At 42.1% G+C, this 22,740-nt stretch overlaps 2 protein-coding genes across 3 annotated transcripts in view; both read left to right on the top strand.

Moving 5' to 3' along the window:
* Positions 1 to 19,840, top strand: part of tbc1d14 (TBC1 domain family, member 14) — a 47,414-nt gene extending 27,574 nt beyond the window's left edge. Inside the window, exons 5-16 of one of the 2 annotated variants that reach the window (XM_071543787.1) lie at positions 3,018 to 3,142; positions 4,470 to 4,552; positions 5,494 to 5,611; positions 6,728 to 6,834; positions 8,794 to 8,874; positions 9,147 to 9,235; positions 10,699 to 10,770; positions 12,386 to 12,514; positions 13,145 to 13,254; positions 14,405 to 14,663; positions 15,605 to 15,876; positions 19,454 to 19,840. In XM_071543787.1, the coding sequence (XP_071399888.1) occupies positions 3,018 to 3,142; positions 4,470 to 4,552; positions 5,494 to 5,611; positions 6,728 to 6,834; positions 8,794 to 8,874; positions 9,147 to 9,235; positions 10,699 to 10,770; positions 12,386 to 12,514; positions 13,145 to 13,254; positions 14,405 to 14,663; positions 15,605 to 15,661 (1,230 nt within the window). In that variant the 3' untranslated portion in view covers positions 15,662 to 15,876; positions 19,454 to 19,840. The remainder of the gene's footprint in view (positions 1 to 3,017; positions 3,143 to 4,469; positions 4,553 to 5,493; positions 5,612 to 6,727; positions 6,835 to 8,793; positions 8,875 to 9,146; positions 9,236 to 10,698; positions 10,771 to 12,385; positions 12,515 to 13,144; positions 13,255 to 14,404; positions 14,664 to 15,604; positions 15,877 to 19,453) is intronic. The other variant, XM_071543788.1, reaches the window with a different exon arrangement.
* A 205-nt stretch (positions 19,841 to 20,045) lies between these two features.
* Positions 20,046 to 22,190, top strand: ccl36.1 (chemokine (C-C motif) ligand 36, duplicate 1). Its single transcript, XM_071543789.1, has 3 exons — positions 20,046 to 20,234; positions 20,954 to 21,065; positions 21,768 to 22,190. Exons 1-3 carry the CDS (start codon positions 20,162 to 20,164, stop codon positions 21,862 to 21,864), a joined length of 282 nt encoding a protein of 93 aa, XP_071399890.1. The 5' UTR covers positions 20,046 to 20,161; the 3' UTR covers positions 21,865 to 22,190.
* The last annotated feature ends 550 nt before the right edge of the window (positions 22,191 to 22,740 follow it).

Genomic DNA, 22,740 nt, shown 5'->3' with positions numbered 1-22,740 from the left:
CTCTCTCTCTCTCTCTCTCCCTCTCTCTCTCTCTCCCTCTCATATACTGTGTATATATATATGAGAGAGTGGTGACTCACCCTCTTTGGAGCAGTCTACTCTCAGCAGCCCAGTGCTCAGTGCAGCCTTACCTATGAATCACCTCAATTCTCCGGGGACGATGAAATGGTTTTCCCATTAGCAGCCTATCCTCCTCTCCTCCTCTTTCTCATTCTCTTCCTCCACCATCCCTCTTTCATTTCTTTCTCTGTCTTATCTTCCCTCATTTTTTTCCCCTCCCAACCTCTATCCCCTTGAAGCTCGGGTCTCAAGAGATGTTTTAGTTATTCTGCTCTGCTCTTATCTCTTTTTTTTTTTTTTATTTCCCCACCACACTCGAGCAGCTCGCTATGATTCAACCCTTTGAAATGTGGCCAACTACTTTTCTTTCCTTTTTTTTCTTTTTACCGGCGTGGCCTCCCCTTTTATTCTCGGCCCGATAAGGAGAGCAAGTACCAGTGATTGTTGCTTTCTGTTTACTCCCCTCTTATTAAACTAAACCCCCTGCTGTGAGCCGTCACCTACAGCAGCGCCCTTTTGAAGCCCTGCTCCAGCAAAACAGCCTATTAACTCCAGTCACTCATTCATGAAGAACTTAGAAAAAACGGCATGTTTCCCCCCGTTTTAGCTCCACTTCATCGTGTACCAGTGCGGTTTATTGATCACCTTTTAAGGCAGGTTTTAGACTAGCACCGAGTGATATTTCTGAACTTTTAACCCCCTCTCAGACCCTGTACAGTCCAAGCTGAACATTATAAGACTGACTGAGCTCTCTAGGCTCTGGGACAACCTGACAACTCTGCGTTCTCCTTTTAAAAACACTGGTGCTTTTTGCTGCTTTTTTCTGTTTTTATTCATGATTTAAGTACTCTTTGCATTCAGTCTTTGTATTTCATCGCTTTTTCTTCTTTATTTCACTGTGTACGCTTTATTTATTACATTGTTAATCATCGCGTAAAGCACTTTCTACCTGTTTTCATAGGTGCCCTACGAATAAAGGCTATCACTATTGTTATTCTCACGGTAGACTTATGTCGTTTTATCTCTCTCCCCCTCCCTTTAACCACTGCCTTTGCCTATGATGTCCAGTCTAAAAATTCAGCCGGATTCAATTACTTTCATTTGTCCCCCAAGGGCAATGGAAGCCAGGCTGTAGTACAATGGACCGTAACACTCAGACCAGATTATTTGCCTAGGCTTCATCGCTCACATACATGCATTGTGCTTGTGAGAACACATTCACGCAGACTCCTATTGTACTAATAGATTTTCCTTGCCTGTATTGTAGCTTGTGCTGGCTAATCGATGAGAATGTCCCTGTTGGTGCAGTAAAGTGTTAAGCTGATCGTTTGCAGTCCCCAGCCTGCATTATTAACCAGCTCCACACACTGGAGGCCATTTTGGAGAGACAGTGGGCTGTGTGTGTGTCTGTGTGTGTGTGTGCTCATAGATTGAACTTGCCCTATTTAGCTTTCTAATTAACTAGTAGGGCAATGCCTAGGATCTTGTCCCTCTATCTTTAGACTACCTCTCTTCTATAGGTCTTCCCTGACCTATTTGTGCTCTGTCTGGTCCCTAATGCCGATGTGGATTTAAGCTCCAAGCTTTAATCTTATGGCCACCACACACACACACACACACACACACACACACACACACACACCACAGACACCCTGTACGTCAGCTGATAGTTTGCCTTGTGTTTAACCACCTGTGTGGCCTCAGCTCTGAACAGCTTGAGTGTCACATGGCCTCCGCTCTCTATAGGCCTACACACTCTCTATGGTAGAGGAGGCATAACACACTCATTAGACCCTGGCTGACAAATGCTCTGGGGCAAGAGGAAGCCTTCTCACAAGGTTGTCAAGAGATTTTTCTGTATGTATGTGTGTGTGTGTGTACATACTCCAGTCTGAAACAGACTTTCTAGAGGCAATGAAATGGTTTAAATGTGTTTTTCTCTCATCTCCTTTCCTATCCTCTTCTTCTCATACCTAATGTCTTCATTGCTTTAACAGTGCTGAAGAAAGGCAATCAAAAATGCAACATATCCCTCTCTGCAGTTTTTTCCTTCCACTCCAATTTCTCCTCTCCTCTCCTCTCCTCTCTAAATTCTAACAATATGTGTCTGGCCACAGCATTAGTTTTGAGGTCATCTGTTGCCCTCGTGGTAATTTTCCCCGGCTATGGATCTGCATGCATATTCTATTGGCTGTGAGTAGTGTGCAATGGAATATAGAGCAACTAATCCACACATTTTCTCTTTTCACTGTGTGTGTGTGTGTGTGTGTGTGTGGGGGGAGGGAGGGTGGTGTGTGTGGATATTGTTGCTACGTATGACCCTTCATTGCCAGCAATGTGAAACTAAACATAGCCCAGATGAAACTGACCTCAAAAGCGAGTCGGTTTCTCTTTAATTGTGCATTTTAATTTAAAGTTGTTGTTGTTTTTGCCGCAAAATGAGTTGTGAGGATGCAGTTTTTGTCTTTGCCTTGAGACCTGAAATGAAAACCCATTTAATCTGTTTTTTTTCCACTTTCATTTGGATATATTAACGAGCAGAATTGAGGTTAAAAACAAAACGCTACTAATTTCTGACAATAAAAGGCAATAAAAACTCTAATTCGAAAGGGTGTGTAGACTTTTGATATCCACTGTATGTACAACAGATGCTACATGGTCTTGGTTTAATGAGGCCTGCATTACAACACTTCCTGCATATGTGTTGTAATGTGTTTGTCGTGCCTGTGTGTGTTTTTCCATCATGACATCTTCACAATGTTATAAGAAACAAATGAATCCTATGCCCTTGATTTTAAAAGGGCTTTAGGCTTTGGTGCGTGGGATGTTGTGGTCCTCTCAATGCTGGCTTTACTTACGGTTGCCTTCAGTGATGTTCTGTGCCAGAAGCCATTCTGTCCATATGTGTATTGCTGTGTCTAATGTGTGTGTGTGTGTGTGTTGTGTTTTGTTGTCAGGAATATGAAACAAAGAGTGGCAGAGCTGGACCTGGCAACCCACCGTCTCCCAGGCAGAGTGTGAGGAAAAACCTGGACTTTGAGCCCCTCTCCACCACCGCACTTATACTGGAGGACAGACCTGCGTACGTAAACACACACACACACACGCACACACACACCCCTTGTTAGTGGGCCTACAGGTAGGCTGAGCCCTGTCTGTGGGCCGTTACAATCATACTATCCCACATTTTTCACCTTCTTTCTTTTCTCTCTCGTTGCTAGTGGGTTTTGGATATCAGACCGCAGAAACAAGTCTATTTCTGTCTATCTCTCCATCTTTCCGTCTCCATCTCCCCCTCATTCCCTCCTCCCCTCCCTCCCTCTTGGGTCATTAGCCCCCCCATACAGTATTATTCCAGCTTGTATTGTCTCCTTGTTTGTATCACAGACGGGCCGTCGGTAGGAGAGAGGCACTGCTGAAAGTTTAATAGCCCTCCCTGAGCCTGGCTCCATTACCCTGCTTTGTAGCATTCTGCATTCTGAAGATATTCTGGGCTTTAGTGTTCGTTCAGCTGTGGTGCTCTGCCACAGCATGAACACAAAGAAGTGTTGTCTTTGTGTTTAGATTTCATGTTTTTATTGTGATAAAGTAAGCTAAGGAAGTTGTTTTTAGCACAGCAAACTGTACTGGAGCCATAAGTGGTAACATAAGAACAAAACAGGGACAGATATGGAACTGATGCTAAAATTACAGCGGAAACACCAGGGTATCTTTGTGTATACCACATGGTGCTGATATGGGCTGTATGTTCAAATCCTCATGCCCTTTGCCACATGTGACCTCCCACTATCAACATACTGAAAAATGTTGAAAAATATATGGAAATGTACATACAAGTATAGTGTCTTTGATTTCTTTAGTAAGATTAGAGTGTACCCTCTATCATTCCTCCATCACTATATATATACAAGTATAGTCTGATAGTGTAAGACCACAAGAACTGGAATCAAATAGGTGACACAGGTATTCTACATTCTGCAGCAGAAAATATTCAAAATGCATTACTATTACCTAAAGATGCAGAATATGTTACAAAATTGCCTATTGTGTACTTTGAATAGCTTTCCAAATACATGTATTTTGAAATAAAATGTGCAAAAAGTCAAGGGGGAAGTATACATTTTGTAGCCACAGTGGGACATGCAGCTGTGTAGTAAGTGGTGTGTTTTATTGAGGCTGCACAGCTGAGAATAGACTTCAGCTCATAATCAATCGGCTAGTAGGCCAAGGTCAGTGAAGGGCTCCCATCCCGTCTCCCTCTCTCTCTCTCTGTGAATGTTTTTCCCCTCCTCATATCCCACAAGCTTGGTCACCATGAATAATGCAAGACAAAGAGCTCAGAAAACACACACTCAGTTGCTCACCCATTTCCCTGTGTGTGTGTGTGTGTGTGTGTGTGTGTGTTGCAGTAATCTGCCTGCCAAGCCAGCCGAGGAGGCACAGAAACACAGACAGCAGTATGAAGAGATGGTGGCCCAGGCCAAGAAGAGAGGTGAGGAACCGCTCCAGCTCCCTTCATCCCTGCATTATAACTGCCCTTCCTCTCTTCCACTGATAAACCGTGGAAAGGAACCGCGGTAAACGCGTCTCGCCTAGCAACCGTTCTCGCAGCCACCAGGGTGAATCGGAACCGTTTTAGACTTGGATCATCAGAGGCTGAGCACAGACATCCATCCCGGCTACGAAAAACACTCATTTTCAATCCTTAGACATGACTGAACTGGCTGAAACATTTTTCCGAGATGCGTAATAAGAGGTGACCAGCTTCTTCTAGAAGACAAGTTATTATTTTGCCAAGGCCCCATGGTCAATGATCTGTGAGACTTCCAAGCTTACAGATATGTGAGAAGATGTTACTTTAGAATTGAGTCTGATAATGGTGAAGCACATTCAGTATTCTTGAGTTTTAGGCACTTAAGGTGTAAATGTATGTAAACCTTTATTTATTCAGGGAGGGCCATTGAGAGCAAGTTCTCTTTTTCAAGGACGCCCTGATCACAGCACAAGATAAAAAACACATAACAAACATTACAGTACAAAAAAACCATATAAAGCAATATAAAATCACATGAAATTCACAGGTTCAGATAAACTAAAACTAAAATATGGGTCAAAGGTTACATATGAAGTCAGCATAGGAATGTTACATTACCTACTACCTGCGATTTCTTTTTCTCTCCCCGTTTCGCTAAAGCTGGGGACACACTACAGGACTGGACAGACTGTAAAAAGACTGGACATCATACACTTAACGACTGGCTTTTGCAGATTTTTATACACTTGATGACTTGATGACGAGTTGGGTTTCTCTCAGGTCTTCTCTCAGTTCTCACTGACTGTTGGCAATCTTCGTTGAGACTTGACCCCTTCTCTCTCCCCCTCTTTTTCTACTCACTCTAACCATCTCTTCCTCTTCCCCCTCCCGCCCCGTAGAGTTGAAGGAGGCTCAGAAGAGGAAGAAGCAGCTGGAGGATAGGTGTAAGCTGGAGGAGAGCATCGGCACAGCCGCCCAGACCTGGAACCAGGAGATCCTGCCTAACTGGAGCACCTTGTGAGTACAGACACTCCCAAAGACTGAGTTTAGGGATGTAGGCTACCACTACTGATTTTCAAATGATTTCCCCAATAAGAGCCACTTTCCTTTGATTGAAAAGTTTGTTTTAATAGAATTTGGAGCGTACTTTAGTTCTCTGTTGCCACAAGGAATTTATCAATGCGGTTACTGGTTGGGTCTTGGGCCAGTAGGAGGCTTAGGTATTGGACAATTTCCCCGCCATTCAAATGTCAAATGATCCCAAACTAGTGGTGTGAGTCTGTATTGTTCAACATAATAGTGGATTGGATTGTTACTCTGTGTTGGCCAATAGTTTAGGTCTCTAAATGGATATTGGTAGTAAAAAAAAAAATTAATGTATCCCTCCTCCCTGCCTGCTTTGTGATTTGAAGGCAGTGTGCTAAAATTCATGAATGTGACTGGACCTGTCGCCGAAAATAAATGTTGAAAATGGGACAGGTTCCTTTTGAAGAAAACTTCACGTCAGATTAGACGCTTTCATTGTTCATATTAGCTCAGCTGATTGACTTCTAAATGACTGGATGAGTGACTGTTTCTTCAGAAATCAACCACCATGCACAATCACGGCATGGATTGCAACAAAGCCCAGAGTCTGTAAGGGCATTTTTACACTTTGCTGGTTTAGAGCAGTTAATACTTTTGTTGGCCCTGAGTTTGGTTCATACAGTATGAGAACAGAGCAATGCAAACCAATCAACCAAGACCTTGCTGAGAGGAAAGTTTCTCGGTATGTTTCCAAACCAGCCGTGGAGGTCTTTTGTGATCCGACCGTAATCCCACCCAACAGCATGAAGCATTGTACATTATGGGTTAAGGACGAGTCTTTCCCTGGATGAAGTCCTTTCCCGTTCCAAATTTCTAACCAGTGAAGGAACCACCATCTGGCTTTGGGTGATAAATTATGGTCCGCTGTATGAAACGTAACTGAACCGATGCGTAAATGCGGCAAAGCAACAACCCCTCCGCCGATTCGGGCCAAAGCTAACGGGTTATAGGTTTTGAAAACGCCCTGACACGTCCCCTAAAAGGTGCGAAACTTCATTCTCTCTCTCTTCATTTCCTTTACCTCTTCCTGTCCTCCCCCCTGCCCAGGTGTACGTCTCGGCGAGTGAGAGACCTGTGGTGGCAGGGCGTCCCCCCCAGTGTCAGAGGCAAAGTCTGGAGCCTGGCTGTCGGCAACGACCTCAACATCACCCACGGTACACCCCGCGTGTGTGTGTGTGTGTGTGTGTGTGTGTGTGTGTGTGTGTGTCTGAGGGAGAGTGTGTGTTTTAGAATACGCTTGTCAGATCTAAGAGGTCCTATGTGCCTAGTGCAGTCGACCTGCTCAACAAAGCTCAATGAATCACCATAACTGCATTTGCTGTTATCCTTTGATTGTCATGTACTGTTTAGCACTAACTATCATCTGTCATGTTACTGCATGTTGCGTTTTGTGTTTTTGTTGTGCCATGGATGAGGCCAACCATTATTTTCTAGCCTAGGTTGGATAATTAAGTTGTATTCTATTCTGTTCTGTTATAGCCGTCACTTAAAAATACACCATTGTGGCCTATTTTTTAGTTGGTATAGCAAAGCTGTATTGGCTCCTTCATCAGAGCACATGTGTGTACAGGCACAGGCACACACACACACACACACACACAGATGGGTGTACCAATTTGTCTCAGTCGTTGTAATTGAATAACAACGGCAGTGAGATATATGGGAGAGGAAGGGAGAGTGTGTCCATTAAGAAGGAACATGGTCCAATGCTTCCCCAGTACAAGAGGGAATGAGCAGCATTTCAATGAGTTCTCTGACTCAGGATGGACACACACACACACACACACACACACACACACACATACCTTACACTCACTCGTTGGAGCTAATTTATGCTCCACTTTCAATAGGAACACCAACTTTAAATTTCTAGTCACACAAACTGCGTGTGTGTGTGTTTAAGCTCCTCAACACCCTCAAGGCTACTTGCAGATAAGCACTCGGCTCACAAGCTAGCTAACTGCTGAGCTAGCCCACACGGCACTATCCTACTGAGCCTTTTAAATGGAGCACATTCCCTCACATTAGCACTCTACACACACCCTCGCACACACACACACACACACACCCTTCAAAGTGGTCATTCTTTTCATTAGTAGAAGCTCGGTTACAGTATTCCTTCAGTTTAGATAGATTTAGTTTAGTTTAGAAGCAGTTTTAATACTATTACTGCTACTAATACTACTACTACTGCCAGCACTGCTACTACAGCTAGTACTGCTATTACTACTGCTGCTACTACTGCTATTGCTGCTGCTACTACTGCTAGTATTACTACTATTACTACTACTGCTACTAATACTACTACTACTGCCAACACTGCTACTACAGCTAGTACTGCTGCTGCTATTACTGCTACTACTAGTATTACTACTATTACTACTACTGCTGCTACTACTACTATTACTACTGCTACTAATACTGCTGCTATTTTTTCTCACTACTACTAATGCTACTAATAATAATGTAGCATTCTATTGTTAACCATTTTTAATATACAAGTTAAATATTGATTGGTATAGTGAAATAATAGATGAACCTGTGTATTCAAAGTTCTGCTGTTATTCTCGAGCAGGCAGAATCAATCCAATATGTATATATTTTTTGCTGTTTCTAAAATAAATAAATAAATAAATAAATACATGCTCATATTGAACTGCAGCACTCGGCTCAGCTCACAGCAAGCTCAGAAAGCCTATTCAGCATGGCCTGTAGTCACCTTTCTCCACCATGAATATTAATCTGTTGGTGTGAGTACGAGGTCAGTGCTGCGAGTGCCCGGCTCCATGTTAGGTTGCAGAAACCTCATTATGTAGATCCAGCATCTCATCACTAGAGGGCAGCCACAGGTCAAAGCAGAGAGCAGGAAATTAGCACATTAGAGTCAGCATACTCTAACACAATGAATGTCTGCTGCAGCAGAGGGAGACCTGGATCCTTTAATCACTATTAGTGCCACTGCTCTAGAGAGTTGTATAAAGAACCAGATCCTTTAATCACCAGGCCTGGCAATAGTTGTCAGGTCATCATGTTCTCTACTCTGTTTTTTACCCTCTCTCCTTCCCCCTTATCTTCTATTGACTCTGCTGTCGTACTGTTATGTGTCCCTGCAGAGCTGTATAATATCTGCCTGTCCCGGGCTAAAGAGAAGTGGAAGAACATGCCAGCGCTCGCCTCAGAGACTGAAATTGAAGGTAGAGGAAGAGCAGAAACCCCTCTCTCCTTTGCCTTTTCTCGCTTTCTCCTTTAATGTTCAACCGCTCAATCTGATTTATACTCATCACAGGCAAAGATAAAATCTTAAGTGCGTTTTGATGTTACTTGGGTATCACATCTGCATCTTTCAGTATGTTTCCAAGCATGCTGATACGCAGCATCCAGTAGTCAGAGATGGTAAATTATTTTGTTTTTCCTGCGTGTTTCTCAATGTGCTCCTCTCTTCTTTTCTCCCCGTCCGGTTTGGCAGATGCCGGTTCGTCGGACCGGGAGTCGAGCCTGGAGCTGATCAAGCTGGACATCTCCAGGACTTTCCCCCAACTCTGTATCTTCCAGCAGGTCAGTGGGAGAAGCTCAGCCACCGCCAACAATATATTCTCCCATCGGACCACTAGCAGTGTTTCCATCTGACTGTCGAAGAATGAGATAATAATGATGAAAGTATTCTGGCACAACTGGGCTGGTAACACTGGAGAAGAATAGATTCCAGCAACACTTGCAGTACTGAGGACAAATATTTATTAGTAAAAACCAGTGCGTTTCGGCTCGTGGCCTTCGTCAGGGTTTGTAAAACAATACATCTAAAAGCCTATATATATATATATACACATAAGCACACTAAAATCAACCAGTAGAATAAGAGACAATGGGAGTAACGACCAATAGATTACTAACACATACAGGAACAGAGGATGTGGTCATGTGACAAACCAAAAGCCTACCCACTAGTTACCAGCAAGATTCAGTAAAGTGTTCAGCAAAAGTGCGGTCCCACAGGTTCCTATTCCCTTATGACAAGAGGGCACAGGAGGATACAACATTTAAAAGGTTACAGAACAAAAAAGAAATAAATAGATTTAAAAAAATCAATTAAAAGAATAAGTAAAAGGATACAAACTCTTGACTGTAAAGTCCTCATTCATACCCTCTGGAAATAAACTTTTCAGATAAAACATCCCTCTTTTTTTCTCATGTTGTTAATATTGCCACCTCTTTGGTTGGATTTAATCTGTTCAATACCAATAAAAAAGGAGGAAATGTGGCGATTAGTTTGATTCAGATGTCTTGCAGCTGGATTAGTTTGATTAGTTGAGGCGAATAAACAGGCTTCTTGAATGCAAGAACAAAACGCATGCACAAAAAAAGTAGAAACAGTATTTCAGGAATTGATTTGGATCGGGCAAGTTGTTGTTGTGTGTTTAGTGTCAGGTGACAATATTTTAATGCAACACTTACTGGCCATAAAACCACAATTGTCATCTTAAACATTCAATGACAGATTCAGTGGACAGATATTTTATAGACATTTCAGGATGTCCAAGGCCACTTTTGACCTGAAATTGAACCATTTATCTAGCTGATCATGCCAAGACGTTAATTTATTTGATGAATGTGTTTCCATTGCTATTTAGTGCATAATATTGCACGCAGCAAATCGTAGAATACAGCAAAGAAGAAAAAAATAATTGAACATAATATAAACAAGACAAACAAAATAGTGATCACCATTTGATATATTTTTTTTCTTCTGTTTTTATTCTATTTTCTTTGCTGTATCCTATTACTTTCTGCTGTGTTTCCTTCACAAAGGTCATGAAAGTTCGTCATAATTCACAACAAAATTACTTGAGCTAATTTTAGCCAACAACAAGCCCACTCATTTAATTTTCAGCGAAGGTCAGGAGCGGTGGCATTGCTTCAGGTTGGCTCGCATCGAAGTAAAATGTGACAGTGGAATTTCTGAGTGATGAGAGTGTGTGTGTGTGTTCCACTGTCTTAATTTCCTCTGTGTGTACCATCAGGGCGGGCCCTACTATGATGTGCTGCACAGCATCCTGGGAGCGTACACTTGTTACCGGCCAGACGTCGGCTACGTAAGTCACACACACACACACACACACACACACACACACACACACAGCCTCTCTGCTGTCACTGTCGCTGGCTTATTAATTGAAGTATACACTTGAGCAAAGCATTAAATGCCATTGTGATACTTTAGCACGCATTAATACATCAACTCAGTTATTATACTTTTAATATCGCGTTTTATGGCTCTAGTTTTGTATGCATGGCCACCACAGGTTCATAACACTGACAGATACAAACAGTTTCTGTCATAGAGGCCCATTCATTTCACCAACAGTAGTTGGAGTCTCCGTCCTTGAAACTGACAAATGGTTTTGTACTTCATCCGGTGTTGCTGTTAAAATGAATGGCCTTGAGCAACAGAGCCTGGACTGTTATGAATTTTAACAGCGTTGTTGCAGCAGACGCCGACCTTACACATCATCACTGACAGAAACCCAACTTTTTCTGCACCCGCTGGGTTTCCATCCAAGTATTTTTATAGAAATTATGATGTATACAATTAGAAAAGCTGATGAAACTGCAAATTACAATATCATTTCCTCAGTATCGCCCAAAAAAAGTTTGAGAAGAAGAATTTATTTTTTGTTGACAGAAACACCAATGGAAATGTTTGCAATTGGTGGAAGCCTATCCATTCACTCTAATCTAATTTCAAAAGTTCAGTCAAAATTCGTTTGACAGTTGGATTTAAGGCTCACTAGTGATACAAGCAGATATCTTTGTTCTGCATTTAATTCGCTCCCAGTGCTGTGAAACGTGTCGCCCAGCGCTACAAAGAGTGCAGGTGATTTACCGGGTTAACAAACCTCAACCTCTTTCCTTCCGTCCCTCCGCCCCTCTTTCCTCTCCAAGGGGAAAAGCCGTCCATGAGCCTCCTCATAAGTGACTCATTTCTGTCTGCTCTCAGCCTCGCGTTTCCCTCTGCAGCCCTGACCTTCCTCCTGACGTTTGCGTCCGTGTCTGCCTGTGTTCGTTATAGTGAAGCACTTTGTGACACATTGCTGCGTTTTTAATTAAACCCTGGAGCCTGCAGCATAAACCTAATTTAAAACTCATCTCAGCTGTCGGCCGGCCCGGAATCCTCTCATTAGACCGCTGTGATTTAAAACCGGCGCATAAATAAAGTTTGATGGCTTTCCTGAATCAAAATGTTTTAAACATCAAGGTGTCTCTTTACATTGCGCTTGGTATTGGCTTGCTGTTTGTGCTTCTGAAGCGCCATGCTGTGCTTATAGATGCTGTGGTTTGCGTTGCTGCTCCTTTGCCACAGCCCCACGCTGTGTACTTGTTAAGAAATGACTGTTTATTTCCTGCACTGACCCCAACCCATGAACTCGTGTGTATGCAGCTGCTTGCACAAGTTCTCTCTGTGTCAGCGTTCCGTTTTCTTGTTTTAAGTGGCCAAAAAACATGATGGGTTGTTAAAAAAAACAAAAAACTGTCTGGCTTCAAGTTAGATTAAACACAGTGCGTGAATTTAGCACTGGATCAATGACACTGCTCTGCAAAATTCATTCACTTAAATAGGTAAATGGTTTCTTACAATGACTTACAATTCTTTTTTGTGTGTTTCCATGTGTGTGTCCATACTGTGTGTGTGTGTGTGTGTGTGTTTAGGTGCAGGGAATGTCGTTCATCGCGGCGGTGCTGATCCTAAACCTGGACACGGCCGATGCCTTCATAGCTTTTGCCAACCTGCTCAACAAGCCCTGTCAGATGGCCTTCTTTAGAGTCGACCACAGCCTTGTCAGTACACACACACACACACACGACCACACACACGACCACACACACGACCACACAAACACACTCTCACGTAAAAACTGGAACGCACACATACATAAAACACTTTCTGTTACATTTGTACATGCCATCTGCTTCTCTTAACACTATAACACCACACTCAATTGATTTCCTCATTATAAATGCTCATAAACGTGATGAAAAATTTGTATCTAATTTTGACAGTTGTACATTTGGAAGCTTATCAGTGTTTTTCAATGCATTTCAACACCGATACCAAACCAGTTCATATAGAATTGCTGTGAGTGTTGTTTTTCGATAGCCAGTTCTAATTAAAACCAACACTCTCTGCTGTCTGACGTGGAAACCCGAGAAATCACCACCACTTTCTGTTTTGACAGATATAAACACGAGGGCTTCCACAGTCTTGACCAACCACTCACACATCGCATCACACACACACACACACACACTCCACAGGCTGTTTACATATTGTTCAGGTTTACACGCTGTCGTCCATCGCTGTAGATGACTCACTGTGCTGCATGTTGAGCAGAACCATGTGGGTTGTGTGTGTGTGTGTGTGTGTGTGTGTTTGCCGCACTCTGAGACCACCTTCTCCCCTCTCCACAGATGTTGACTTACTTTGCGGCATTTGAAGTGTTCTTTGAAGAAAACCTACCAAAGCTCTTTGCACATTTCAAGAAAAACAACTTGACCCCCGATATTTATTTAATCGACTGGTGAGTCTGGCGCTCTTCCTCTCATTCTTAATACTCTTCCTTTTTTCCCGTTTCTCCACTGTTCCTCTTATCTCTTCTCGAATGTGAGTGTCATTCTGTCTTTTTACATTTTAGAAATGAGACAAGGACTACAAGATTAAATAGCAGACTTTTTAGCACACTGAAATGAGGGGAACCATGTACAAAAAGGGCTGCGGTTCCTTAACTGTGCATATGATATGGCTGGAAATAGCCTCAAATACTTTAACCACTAGTCATTGTGTCATTTCACACCTAGATTAATAACAATATGGAGCCAAAATGTCAGCTAGTGTTGTGCTGTCCACGTGTGCATCGAGTGCCCTGTCTCTTCATCTTGAAGCATTAACACTTTTACCCACGTGCGGCTTGTCATGGTTTCAGAATGTCAGGTGTGATGTTTCTGAGAACACAGGATGGGGGGGGTGTGGGTGTGTATGTGTGTTTGTGTAGGAAGGGGCTAGCTCAGTGGTCTCTACCCACCTACTGTGGAAATGTCTAGAACAGTTCACTATAGAGATGAGGGGAGTGTGTGTTCTTCATTTCTGCTACACAAGCTGATGCACTTCAACAGAGTAATCAATGTTTCCCATGTGTTGATTACATTAGGGCAGACTGTCCAGGTAAATTAACAGTCATCCAGGCAGTTTTTTGCAGTTCTATAATAATTTTGGGTGCTGTGATGCACAAAGCTGCCGTACAAACCTGGCATTCTGGTTGATGTACTTAAAACAAAAGATTTAAGTTGTTGTGTCCTTACTGTTGGGTCCTCTGAGCAGTCTCTGTTGGCTGTTCTTGGGTCAAATCTTAAAGCAAAAGGTGATCATGCCTTTGATGCTGGAAGGGATTCCCTGTAAATGTTATAATGACCATTACTTAAAACTCTTTTAGTAAGTAAAACTTTTAGTAAGTGCAAGTCTAGAATGGTGGTAAAGTAAAAGTACTTAATAACGTTGCAGTATATAGATAGTATACAGATAGAGTATTCCAAAAAACAGAAGTGTGATTGTTTCTTTTCTCCATTTTGCATTTGCGCTTCTTTTTTTCTGTTTAGCATCTTAACACAAAACCGACATGTCTCTCCTTTCTTCCCTCTCTCTCTCTCTCTCTCTCTCTCCCTCCCTCCCTCCAGGATCTTCACGCTGTACAGCAAGTCGCTGCCGCTGGACCTGGCGTGCCGCGTGTGGGACGTGTTCTGCCGAGACGGCGAGGAGTTCCTGTTCCGCACGGCGATGGGCCTGCTGCGCCTCTACCAGGAAGTGCTGACCTGCATGGACTTCATCCACATGGCCCAGTTCCTGACCCGCCTGCCCGACCTGGTCCCCGCCGAGCAGCTCTTCCAGCACATCGCCGCCGTACACATGACCAGCCGCAACAGGAAGTGGGGGCAGGTACGCTCACCGGACGGTTGAAAGTCATCATCATCACTAGAGCTGCAACGCTTAATCGATTAATCGATTAGTTGTCAACTATTAAATTAATCGCCAAGTATTTTGATAATCGATTAATCGGTTTGAGTAATTTTTTAAGAAAAATAAGTCAAAATTCTCTGATTCCAGCTTCTTAAATGTGAATATTTTCTGGTTTCTTTACTCCTCTATGACAGTAAACTGAATATCTTTGGGTTGTGGACAAAACAAGACATTTGAGGACGTCATCTTGGGCTTTGGGAAACACTGATCCACATTTTTCACCATTTTCTGGCATTTTATAGATCAAACAACTAATCGATTAATCGAGAAAATAACCGAGAGATTAATCGTCAATGAAAATAATCGTTAGTTGCAGCCCTAATCATCACCAGTTGGGACCATCACCATTATTTCAACCATGCTAGGTGATGCCTGCTATTTGGGATGGGACGATATATCGAAATTCAATATATCACAATACAAAAATGTGACAATACGTATCGTCGGGGCAGAAAAATGAATCGCGATATTAGCTCCATTTTATTCTACTGTAGTAATCACAAATGAGACACTTGACCATCACAATTTCACAAGCTGATTTTATTGTCACTTTGTAATGACATTTTTTAAATCGTTGTTTACATTCTAGCACGCCAATGCCAATGCTAGAAAGATTTGTGGCTCAGAAATAAACATGATTCTGCACAGTCAGACTTTGTTGTCGTTGAACTTTTATTTATCACATCGTATTGTGAGATAATCATATTGTCCCATCCCTCCTATATCCCAAAAATAGGATATTGGAGGCTTGAAATCGGTGTATGATTAACACTTGGACCCCTCCCCTGCTGCATGCATTGTTCATGTATACAGATCAGTGTGGTATACCTGTGAACTCGTGTTCCCCCTCGTCTCCTCAGGTTCTGCAGGCCTTACAGAAGGACCAGGAGCGAGGCAGCCCGGTGCTGAAGCGCTGAGCTGAGATCAGAAGATCCACCGAAACCATCACACACTGAAGGACTCGACCAGTTTCCCCCCTCCAGCCTCCGTGAAACTGGAACTGAACCGGACCTTCTTACGGACCGGACCGGACCGTACGGGACGCCTACCCACCGCGACGGACCTAGACCCAATCTAGACCTAAGGGAGGTCCTTGTTGAACCCGGGACACATCTGGTTCTGGGTTTGGCGGGTTCGACCCGGTCGCTGTGGTAAACCAGAACCCTGGAGGGGGTGGGGTGGGTGGGGGGGGGGGGTCTGTAAGCGATGAGGAGGGGGGCGGGCGAAAGGGAATACGAGGCCTTATAAAACTCCCACCACCGCCGCCCCCCTCCTCCGTTCAGAGGCCCGGCCCGCGGCCCGGAGACCGCAGCTGAGCAGAGGCTGAAGAATGTACCACACACTCCCAGAAACCCCCGGGCCGACCCAGGGTGTCCACAGACCCAACCAGTGACCTAACTGGATCCTCCTCTTCTCTTTCCTCATCTTCCCCTCACTTCTCTCTCTGCCTCTCTGGCTCAACGGTTCCGCTTGTCATTTCATTTTTGTTGTTTTGACCGAAATGGGTTTTGGAGCAATGATACAGATATTTTTTTTTTTTTTTTGTGGATCGAACAATAACCGGCATTTTGCACTGATACTCAGTATCGTATTTGACCATTTTCATGGCAAAAAATTTGCAAAGATGAAGTGTTTCCCCCCAGATGAAAGCTTGTCAGGGTGGAAAAGCCTCTGAAACAGCATTTAGACCATCATGGGACACTAAAACTCTCCACTGAAACCCAGGATGATGATAAGAAGATGACATATTCATGCATAGATCTCAAAAATCATTCATTGAATCATTGAAATGCCAAGTGGAACATGCCTCTCTCTCTCTCTTTCTCTCTCTCTCTCTCTCTCTCTCTCTCTATGTCTTTCTTTGTCTCCAGTTTGCCCAATCTACCCCCCTTTCCCTTCCCTCCATCCTTTGTCATTCCTTCAGGTATGCTGAGATTTGATTTTAGCCTTTGCTGTCTTGCCTGTCGTGACCTCAGTGTGGTTTTCATGTGTACGTCGTTCTCCTGTTGGGTTGTTTTTTTTTTGTTTTTGTTTTTCCGCACCATTCCATGAAGTAAATTATCCCCAAGGATGAGCCTCAGGCTGCTATTTACGGGATGAATAAAACATCACTTGAAAGGAGGCTTGGGAGTTTAGATCCATGAAGGTTCAGCAGAATACCGCACATACCTTCTTTTAGGTCAACCACCTAAAACGAGTTTTGTAGTGTCTCTGAGAGCGCCATGTTACTTTTAATGAAATGTTTTAACCCTCTTAAAAGAGGTCATAAGCTGCCTGTAAAAATGTTTTACAGTATATTTATGTCGAAGGAAACTGGAGTAGATGCTGAGATTGTTCAGTGTGTGTGCCTGTTGCTGTTTGACACCGCAACAACACACAGTATATTAGACACCGACATCCCCCACCCTCCCTCCCTTTTGTTTCGGGTACATTTCAGCTCTTTACTTTGGTGTTTTTATGTTTCCTGATGTCTTGGTGTGAGTGCAATGTCTTTATTAGGAGACAATCTCATCTTTGTATGATTATTTAATATTTGTGGAAAGCGCGATTGGACCGAAACGGGCCTCGTTTTCTCCCCCATGTTCCTGTCAAATGAAGGCTCGTTGCTGAGACCCTGCCCACCCAACCTACCTAACCTAACCTACCTAACCTAACCTAACCTAACCTACCTAACCTAACCTAACTGTGCGTTCACACCGTGAGCAACTTAGTTGATGGGTCGCTCTGTTCTGTACCAGTTGTGGGCGGGGCCAGAGGCTCAGATTGGCTCTGTGTAGTTGTCTGTGGCAAATCGTGTTTTTCGCTGCTTTGGTATTGCCTTTCATAACGTTACATAGTTTTGATCAGTTAACATAGCTAGCTATCAAGCACTAATTAGATGGCATTCATGAAAAATAAACAAAAAACTCAGTTGCCATCTTACCATTGGCTCCACGATAGATGCAAGTAGGGCTGAACAATTAATCGAAATTTTATCGAAATCGCAATATGGCCTACTGCAATTTTCAAATTGCAGGAGGTGCAATATTTGTTAAAGGTGAAATGTGTGTCAAAATACCATTTTAAATGAAATATTGTGGTGCTGCAGAGATGTCCTGGCCTACACATCATATTCTACAGACTTAAGAAAACATCTTTGTTTGGTACAGATCCCCGCAAAAATCACACCATAATCATTTTAATACGTTTTTCAATGAAAATGAGAATAATGTAAAAATGATCATTACCCTCTAATATCGCAAATCATATCGCAATTGCAATATCAGTCAAAATTATCGCAATTAGATATTTTTTCAAAATCGTTCAGCCCTAGATGCAAGCATCGCTTTTGAGACATTTATTCCTGCAGTCTTTCAAATAAAAGCTGTGGGAGGCTTTGAATGGCTGGAATCAAATCACATCGATGGGAAAACAAAGAAGCGCAGAAATCTTTCGCTAGCTATGAAAAGTTCAACCCTTGGCAACCTTTCGCGGCCAATAAGAAACGAATGGACTTGTTTTGCTCGCAGTGTGAACGCATATTGTTGGTCGTGAAGCTGCTTCACCAAATTGTGTTGTGCTACTGATTTCGCGTGCAACGGAGCGCTCTGGACGGAGAGCTGCTTTCTTTCCTTTTTTGCGCCCTCCATCTGAAGGCTGATACCGGCGACTTCTCCGTTTTTTTTGCCTCAGCGTCTCTCGTCGCCACTGAATAACCGAAGGGGCTGCACTATGTTTTCTGAAATGCCTTTTGGCTCATGTAACGAAGAAGACCGGAGTCATGTTTTCCACAGCTGAAGTAAAAACACAGCATCTTTGGGTTTAAAGTATAAGGCGCAGTAATGAGAGAGCAGATTCTCTTCTCTTAAATGGCCAGATCCCCACTAAGTGTTCGTGAATGTACTGAAGGATTATTCCTAAAAAAAAAAAAGTAGCAATGCCCCTTTTCGTTTGTAGAGCCTCCAGGCGGTTAAAAACGCATCATCAATTTGGCTCGGGCCAGTTTTTGGGCTGCTAACATACAGACTCTCCTGTTTTGCAGACTATGCTGCAAATACAAGGTCGGTACTGTGTGTGTTTTTGAGCGTCTGCTTCACCTCAAGCCTGTGCAGCAGACTTTCTGATCACTTTTCTGGATGCACTCCTTCCTCCCACTCCCCCCCCCCCTCCCCCTCCCGCCCGCCAGTGTGGTGAAGCACCGCAGTACTGCAATAAAGCTTTTTGCACATAAGCCTTTGATTTGTGCCTCACGTTAAAATACCTAACAACGTCATTGCTCGCTTTTAGTTCACCATGGTTAGATTTTCTTTGTGTGTGTGTGTGTGTGTGTGTGTGTGTGTGAATACGGTGACCAGCAGAAGTGACCAGTTCGCAATGTTAGAAGTGTGTGTGCGTTTTATGTGTACGAGTGTCTTATGTGGCGTTTCTAAAATGAGAAACTGTAAGTTGCTCTGTTACAGGGAAGGCTGGTGTATGTATGAATTGACCCCGCCCAGCCCTACCAACACTACATGCTTATTCCGGCCCCTTTATCACAAAATTCATATTGGAATACAGAATGGCCTAATACTGTACCATCCACAGTGGTTTAAAAAAAAAAAAAAAAAAGAAATATTTGAATATGAAGATGTATTGTTGCTAATCGTTCTGTTTGATTTGCTGGATGTCTTTAATTTCTTGAGCTTTTCTTTGTTTTGCATCGTCTGATTTTTTTTTTTTTTTTTTTCAAGAGACCCATCTCTGTTGTAGAGGACCGGACCGATGGGTATGAATGGAGTCGGCAGAAGGGTCAACATGCGACTATCTCACTTGAAATGTATATAAACTGTGGTTTTATTAAATAAAGAGCTGTACATATTCAACCAGAGGAACAGCGCAGTGCGTCTTTGTTGCGATTTAAAGGAAAAATCCTTCTGGCCTATTGTGGGAAAAAATACACCACCAAGGTACATCACCGATAGCCGTGGATTTGTCCTTTTTAAAATATCATATTTCACAATGACTAAGAATTTTTATTGAGGTGTGTGATAGTGCAGCTTTGTCTTTGACTTTTTACCCTGTCATGCTTGAGTATAACAAAGCCAAAGCTGTGAGATCGATCCACTATGGGCTAAACCACAACAGCATTTGCTCTGCAATATACCACTTAGGTTTTTTTTTGGTTTTTTTCTTTTCTTTTTTTATCTCTCAACCTTCTGAAGCGGAGTGGAAAGTTTTTGTCACATGCAGGTTGAAACCACAATCCTCCCCCCCCCCCCCCCCTCCCCACACCCCCATCCTACCACCTCTCCCTTTTGATTGTTGGACTTGATAAGCGACAGACCCTGCTGCCTTTTGTTTAGAAGCTCTTTTGTTTTGCGGCTGAAGAAGTCGTCGTCGCCTCGGTCCGGGTCTTCTTCTTCTTCTTCTTCTTCTTCGTCGTCGTCTTCATCATCATCATGCGGACCGGTCACGTCTTTCTGCTGCTGTGCATCCTGGGAGTCGTGCTGTTCTCCTCAGCCGCGGCCAACAGTGAGATGACCTTTTGATTCGTAGTTTAGACACTTGGGGACATTCTAAAAGACTTGTGTGAAAGGGTTAATACTTAATACTTAACATTGGTGAAAAAATTTTTTTTTTTTCCCCAGGTATATGGCACCATAAGAACTAGCGATGGTGAAAAAAGAAGAAAATTTACATCAATTTGATTTTTTTATGAATTAATATAGTGATTAAGCCACATTTAAGCTCAATCATTTCCATTCATTTTCAATTGGGGATCTTGTCATAGTTTTTTCACCATGTTATTGATTTACCTTTAACTTGAAATTTTCCCCACAGTGTCTCCTTGTATCCCTCTGATGCCAGAATTAAATATGAATTTTTCTATTTTGATTTTAGGTCATTTAGCCACATTAAGCCCTCGTTTTGGCCTAAATTCAAAATTTGATACATTTTTTTAAAGATGTTTCCCTATTTTTTCTAAACATTCTTTTTGGGCTGTAGTGAAGTGTTATGGTCTCTAATTCATAGTTACATTGTCAGAGTTTTTCCATTTCAATATTAGCTAATTAAACCATATTAGCCTTTTTTTTTTGCATTTTTTAATATAGAAATTTATAAAAAAAAATCAAATTGATGTAAATTTTCTTTTCACCATTGCTAGTTCATATGATGAAGTATAGCTGGGAAAAAAATACAAATTTTCAAAAACACCCTGCAAATATATGACCGGATTTTCCTTTATTCAGACGGAAACGGTCCGGAAGACTGCTGTTTCAAGTTCTTCCCGAGGAGAGTGAACAAAAGGCACATCCGGACGTATTACATGACCGATGACCGCTGCCCAAAGTCAGCAGCCATGTAAGTGCTGAAGTTTCCTTTAATCTGTGATAAGTTGAATAGTTTTTACAAACAGTAGCAGTGATTCTCAACCTTTTTCATATCAAGGACCCTTAAATTAGTACACATTGGGGCAACGGACCCCCATTTGATGAGATTTTTTCTCTACCTAAATCTGAGAATATTTTTATTGTTAGATATGATTTTGTCCAGAATTCCATGACTATCTGTGTTGTAGGTAGAGAGATAACAGAGAAACTAAGATCAGAACAGTCATTCTTCTACATTCTCTAATTGTGTTAACTTCTTGTAAATGAAATAATGCTGAAGTTTAACAATTCATCAATTTGCTGGGGACCCCCTGGGACTCCCTCAAGGACCCCTGCTGGTCCCCGGACCCCACGTTGAGAACCACTGCTGTATAGTGTATATGCTCTGAATTTATATATTTGCTTTGTGTATTTTCATTTGTGATATATTGCATCTTTTTTATATATATATCATTTTTCATTTATTTCCATACTGCATATATTTCATGTTTGGTAGGCCCATATTTTCATATTATTCTTAAATCTTTGTCTATATTTTGCTGCTTTTATTGTGTACACTCTCCATACAGGCTATAATTAATATATTTTCATACTTTCATTCCAGTATTTCTACTTAATATCTTCTAATGTTGTAATTATCAGTTGCATTATGTTTTTTTTCTTGTTCTTTCAGTATGGTGACAGTAAGGCAACGGAAGCACATCTGCGTGGATCCCAGTCTCTCCTGGGTTCAGGGCATCATGAAGAGTCTGGATGAAAAGGACTTTTAAAACAAATGGAGAAAAAAATGCAGCCTTTCAAAGGAAATCTTCCTTCCGTAATGTTACACTGGCTTTCTTCGCTTTACCTGGTCATATACTGTGAAATGTATGTTTAACATTTTAGATGTCATATGGTCATGATTTTGGTATGAATTTCCAAATTTGCAATAGGTAAATAACAGCATTGAGCTTACGAATATAGAAATCATTTTGAGCATAGACTGGCACTTTCTCTAACTTTATCATGTCTTTTTGTAATTCCTTTTTTATGTTTTGTGTTGCAAACGATGTAGATCCTTTAAATCTGCTGTTAATAAACAGTTTTGTAAACGTCATTCTTGATATTTCAGTTCTCAATTTTCTCGTCCTCTGAGCTCTTAAATGTTCTGAGGTTTGTGAAAGATGTCTGGAACAAACTGCTGCTTTGACGCAACAGACTCTGTAAAGTAGAGGTCAGGAGAGATAAGATCATTAAAAACTAAAGAGGGTCCAGCTGGAACCGGCTCAGATGAATCACTGTCACATCTATTTTTCTTTTATATCAAGGACCCCTAATTTAGTCCACATTAGGGCCACAGACCCCCATTTGATGAGATTTTGTCTCTGACCAAAATCTGAGAATATATTTATTGTTAGATATGATTTTGTCCAGAATTCCATGACTATCTGTATTGTAGGTAGAGAGATAACAGAGAAACTATGATCAAAACAGTCATTCGTCTACATTCTCTAATTGTACACTCTGATTGGATAGTTGCTGTAGGTGAAATAATGAATCCAAACACTCTGATTGGATAGTTGCTGTAGGTGAAATAATGAATCCAAACACTCTGATTGGATAGTTGCTGTAGGCGGGATATAGAGTATGATGGCGCGATAACAAGA

Source organism: Centroberyx affinis, unplaced genomic scaffold (assembly GCF_046629955.1).
Source record: "Centroberyx affinis isolate AG114_WGS23_722 - 3 ecotype Tasmania unplaced genomic scaffold, CSIRO-AGI_Caff_v1 ptg004377l_1, whole genome shotgun sequence".
In the NCBI taxonomy this organism is placed as follows: Eukaryota; Metazoa; Chordata; class Actinopteri; order Beryciformes; family Berycidae; genus Centroberyx; species Centroberyx affinis.
The sequence above is the reverse complement of the archived record's forward strand: the minus strand, read 5'-3'. Positions and strand labels throughout refer to the sequence as shown.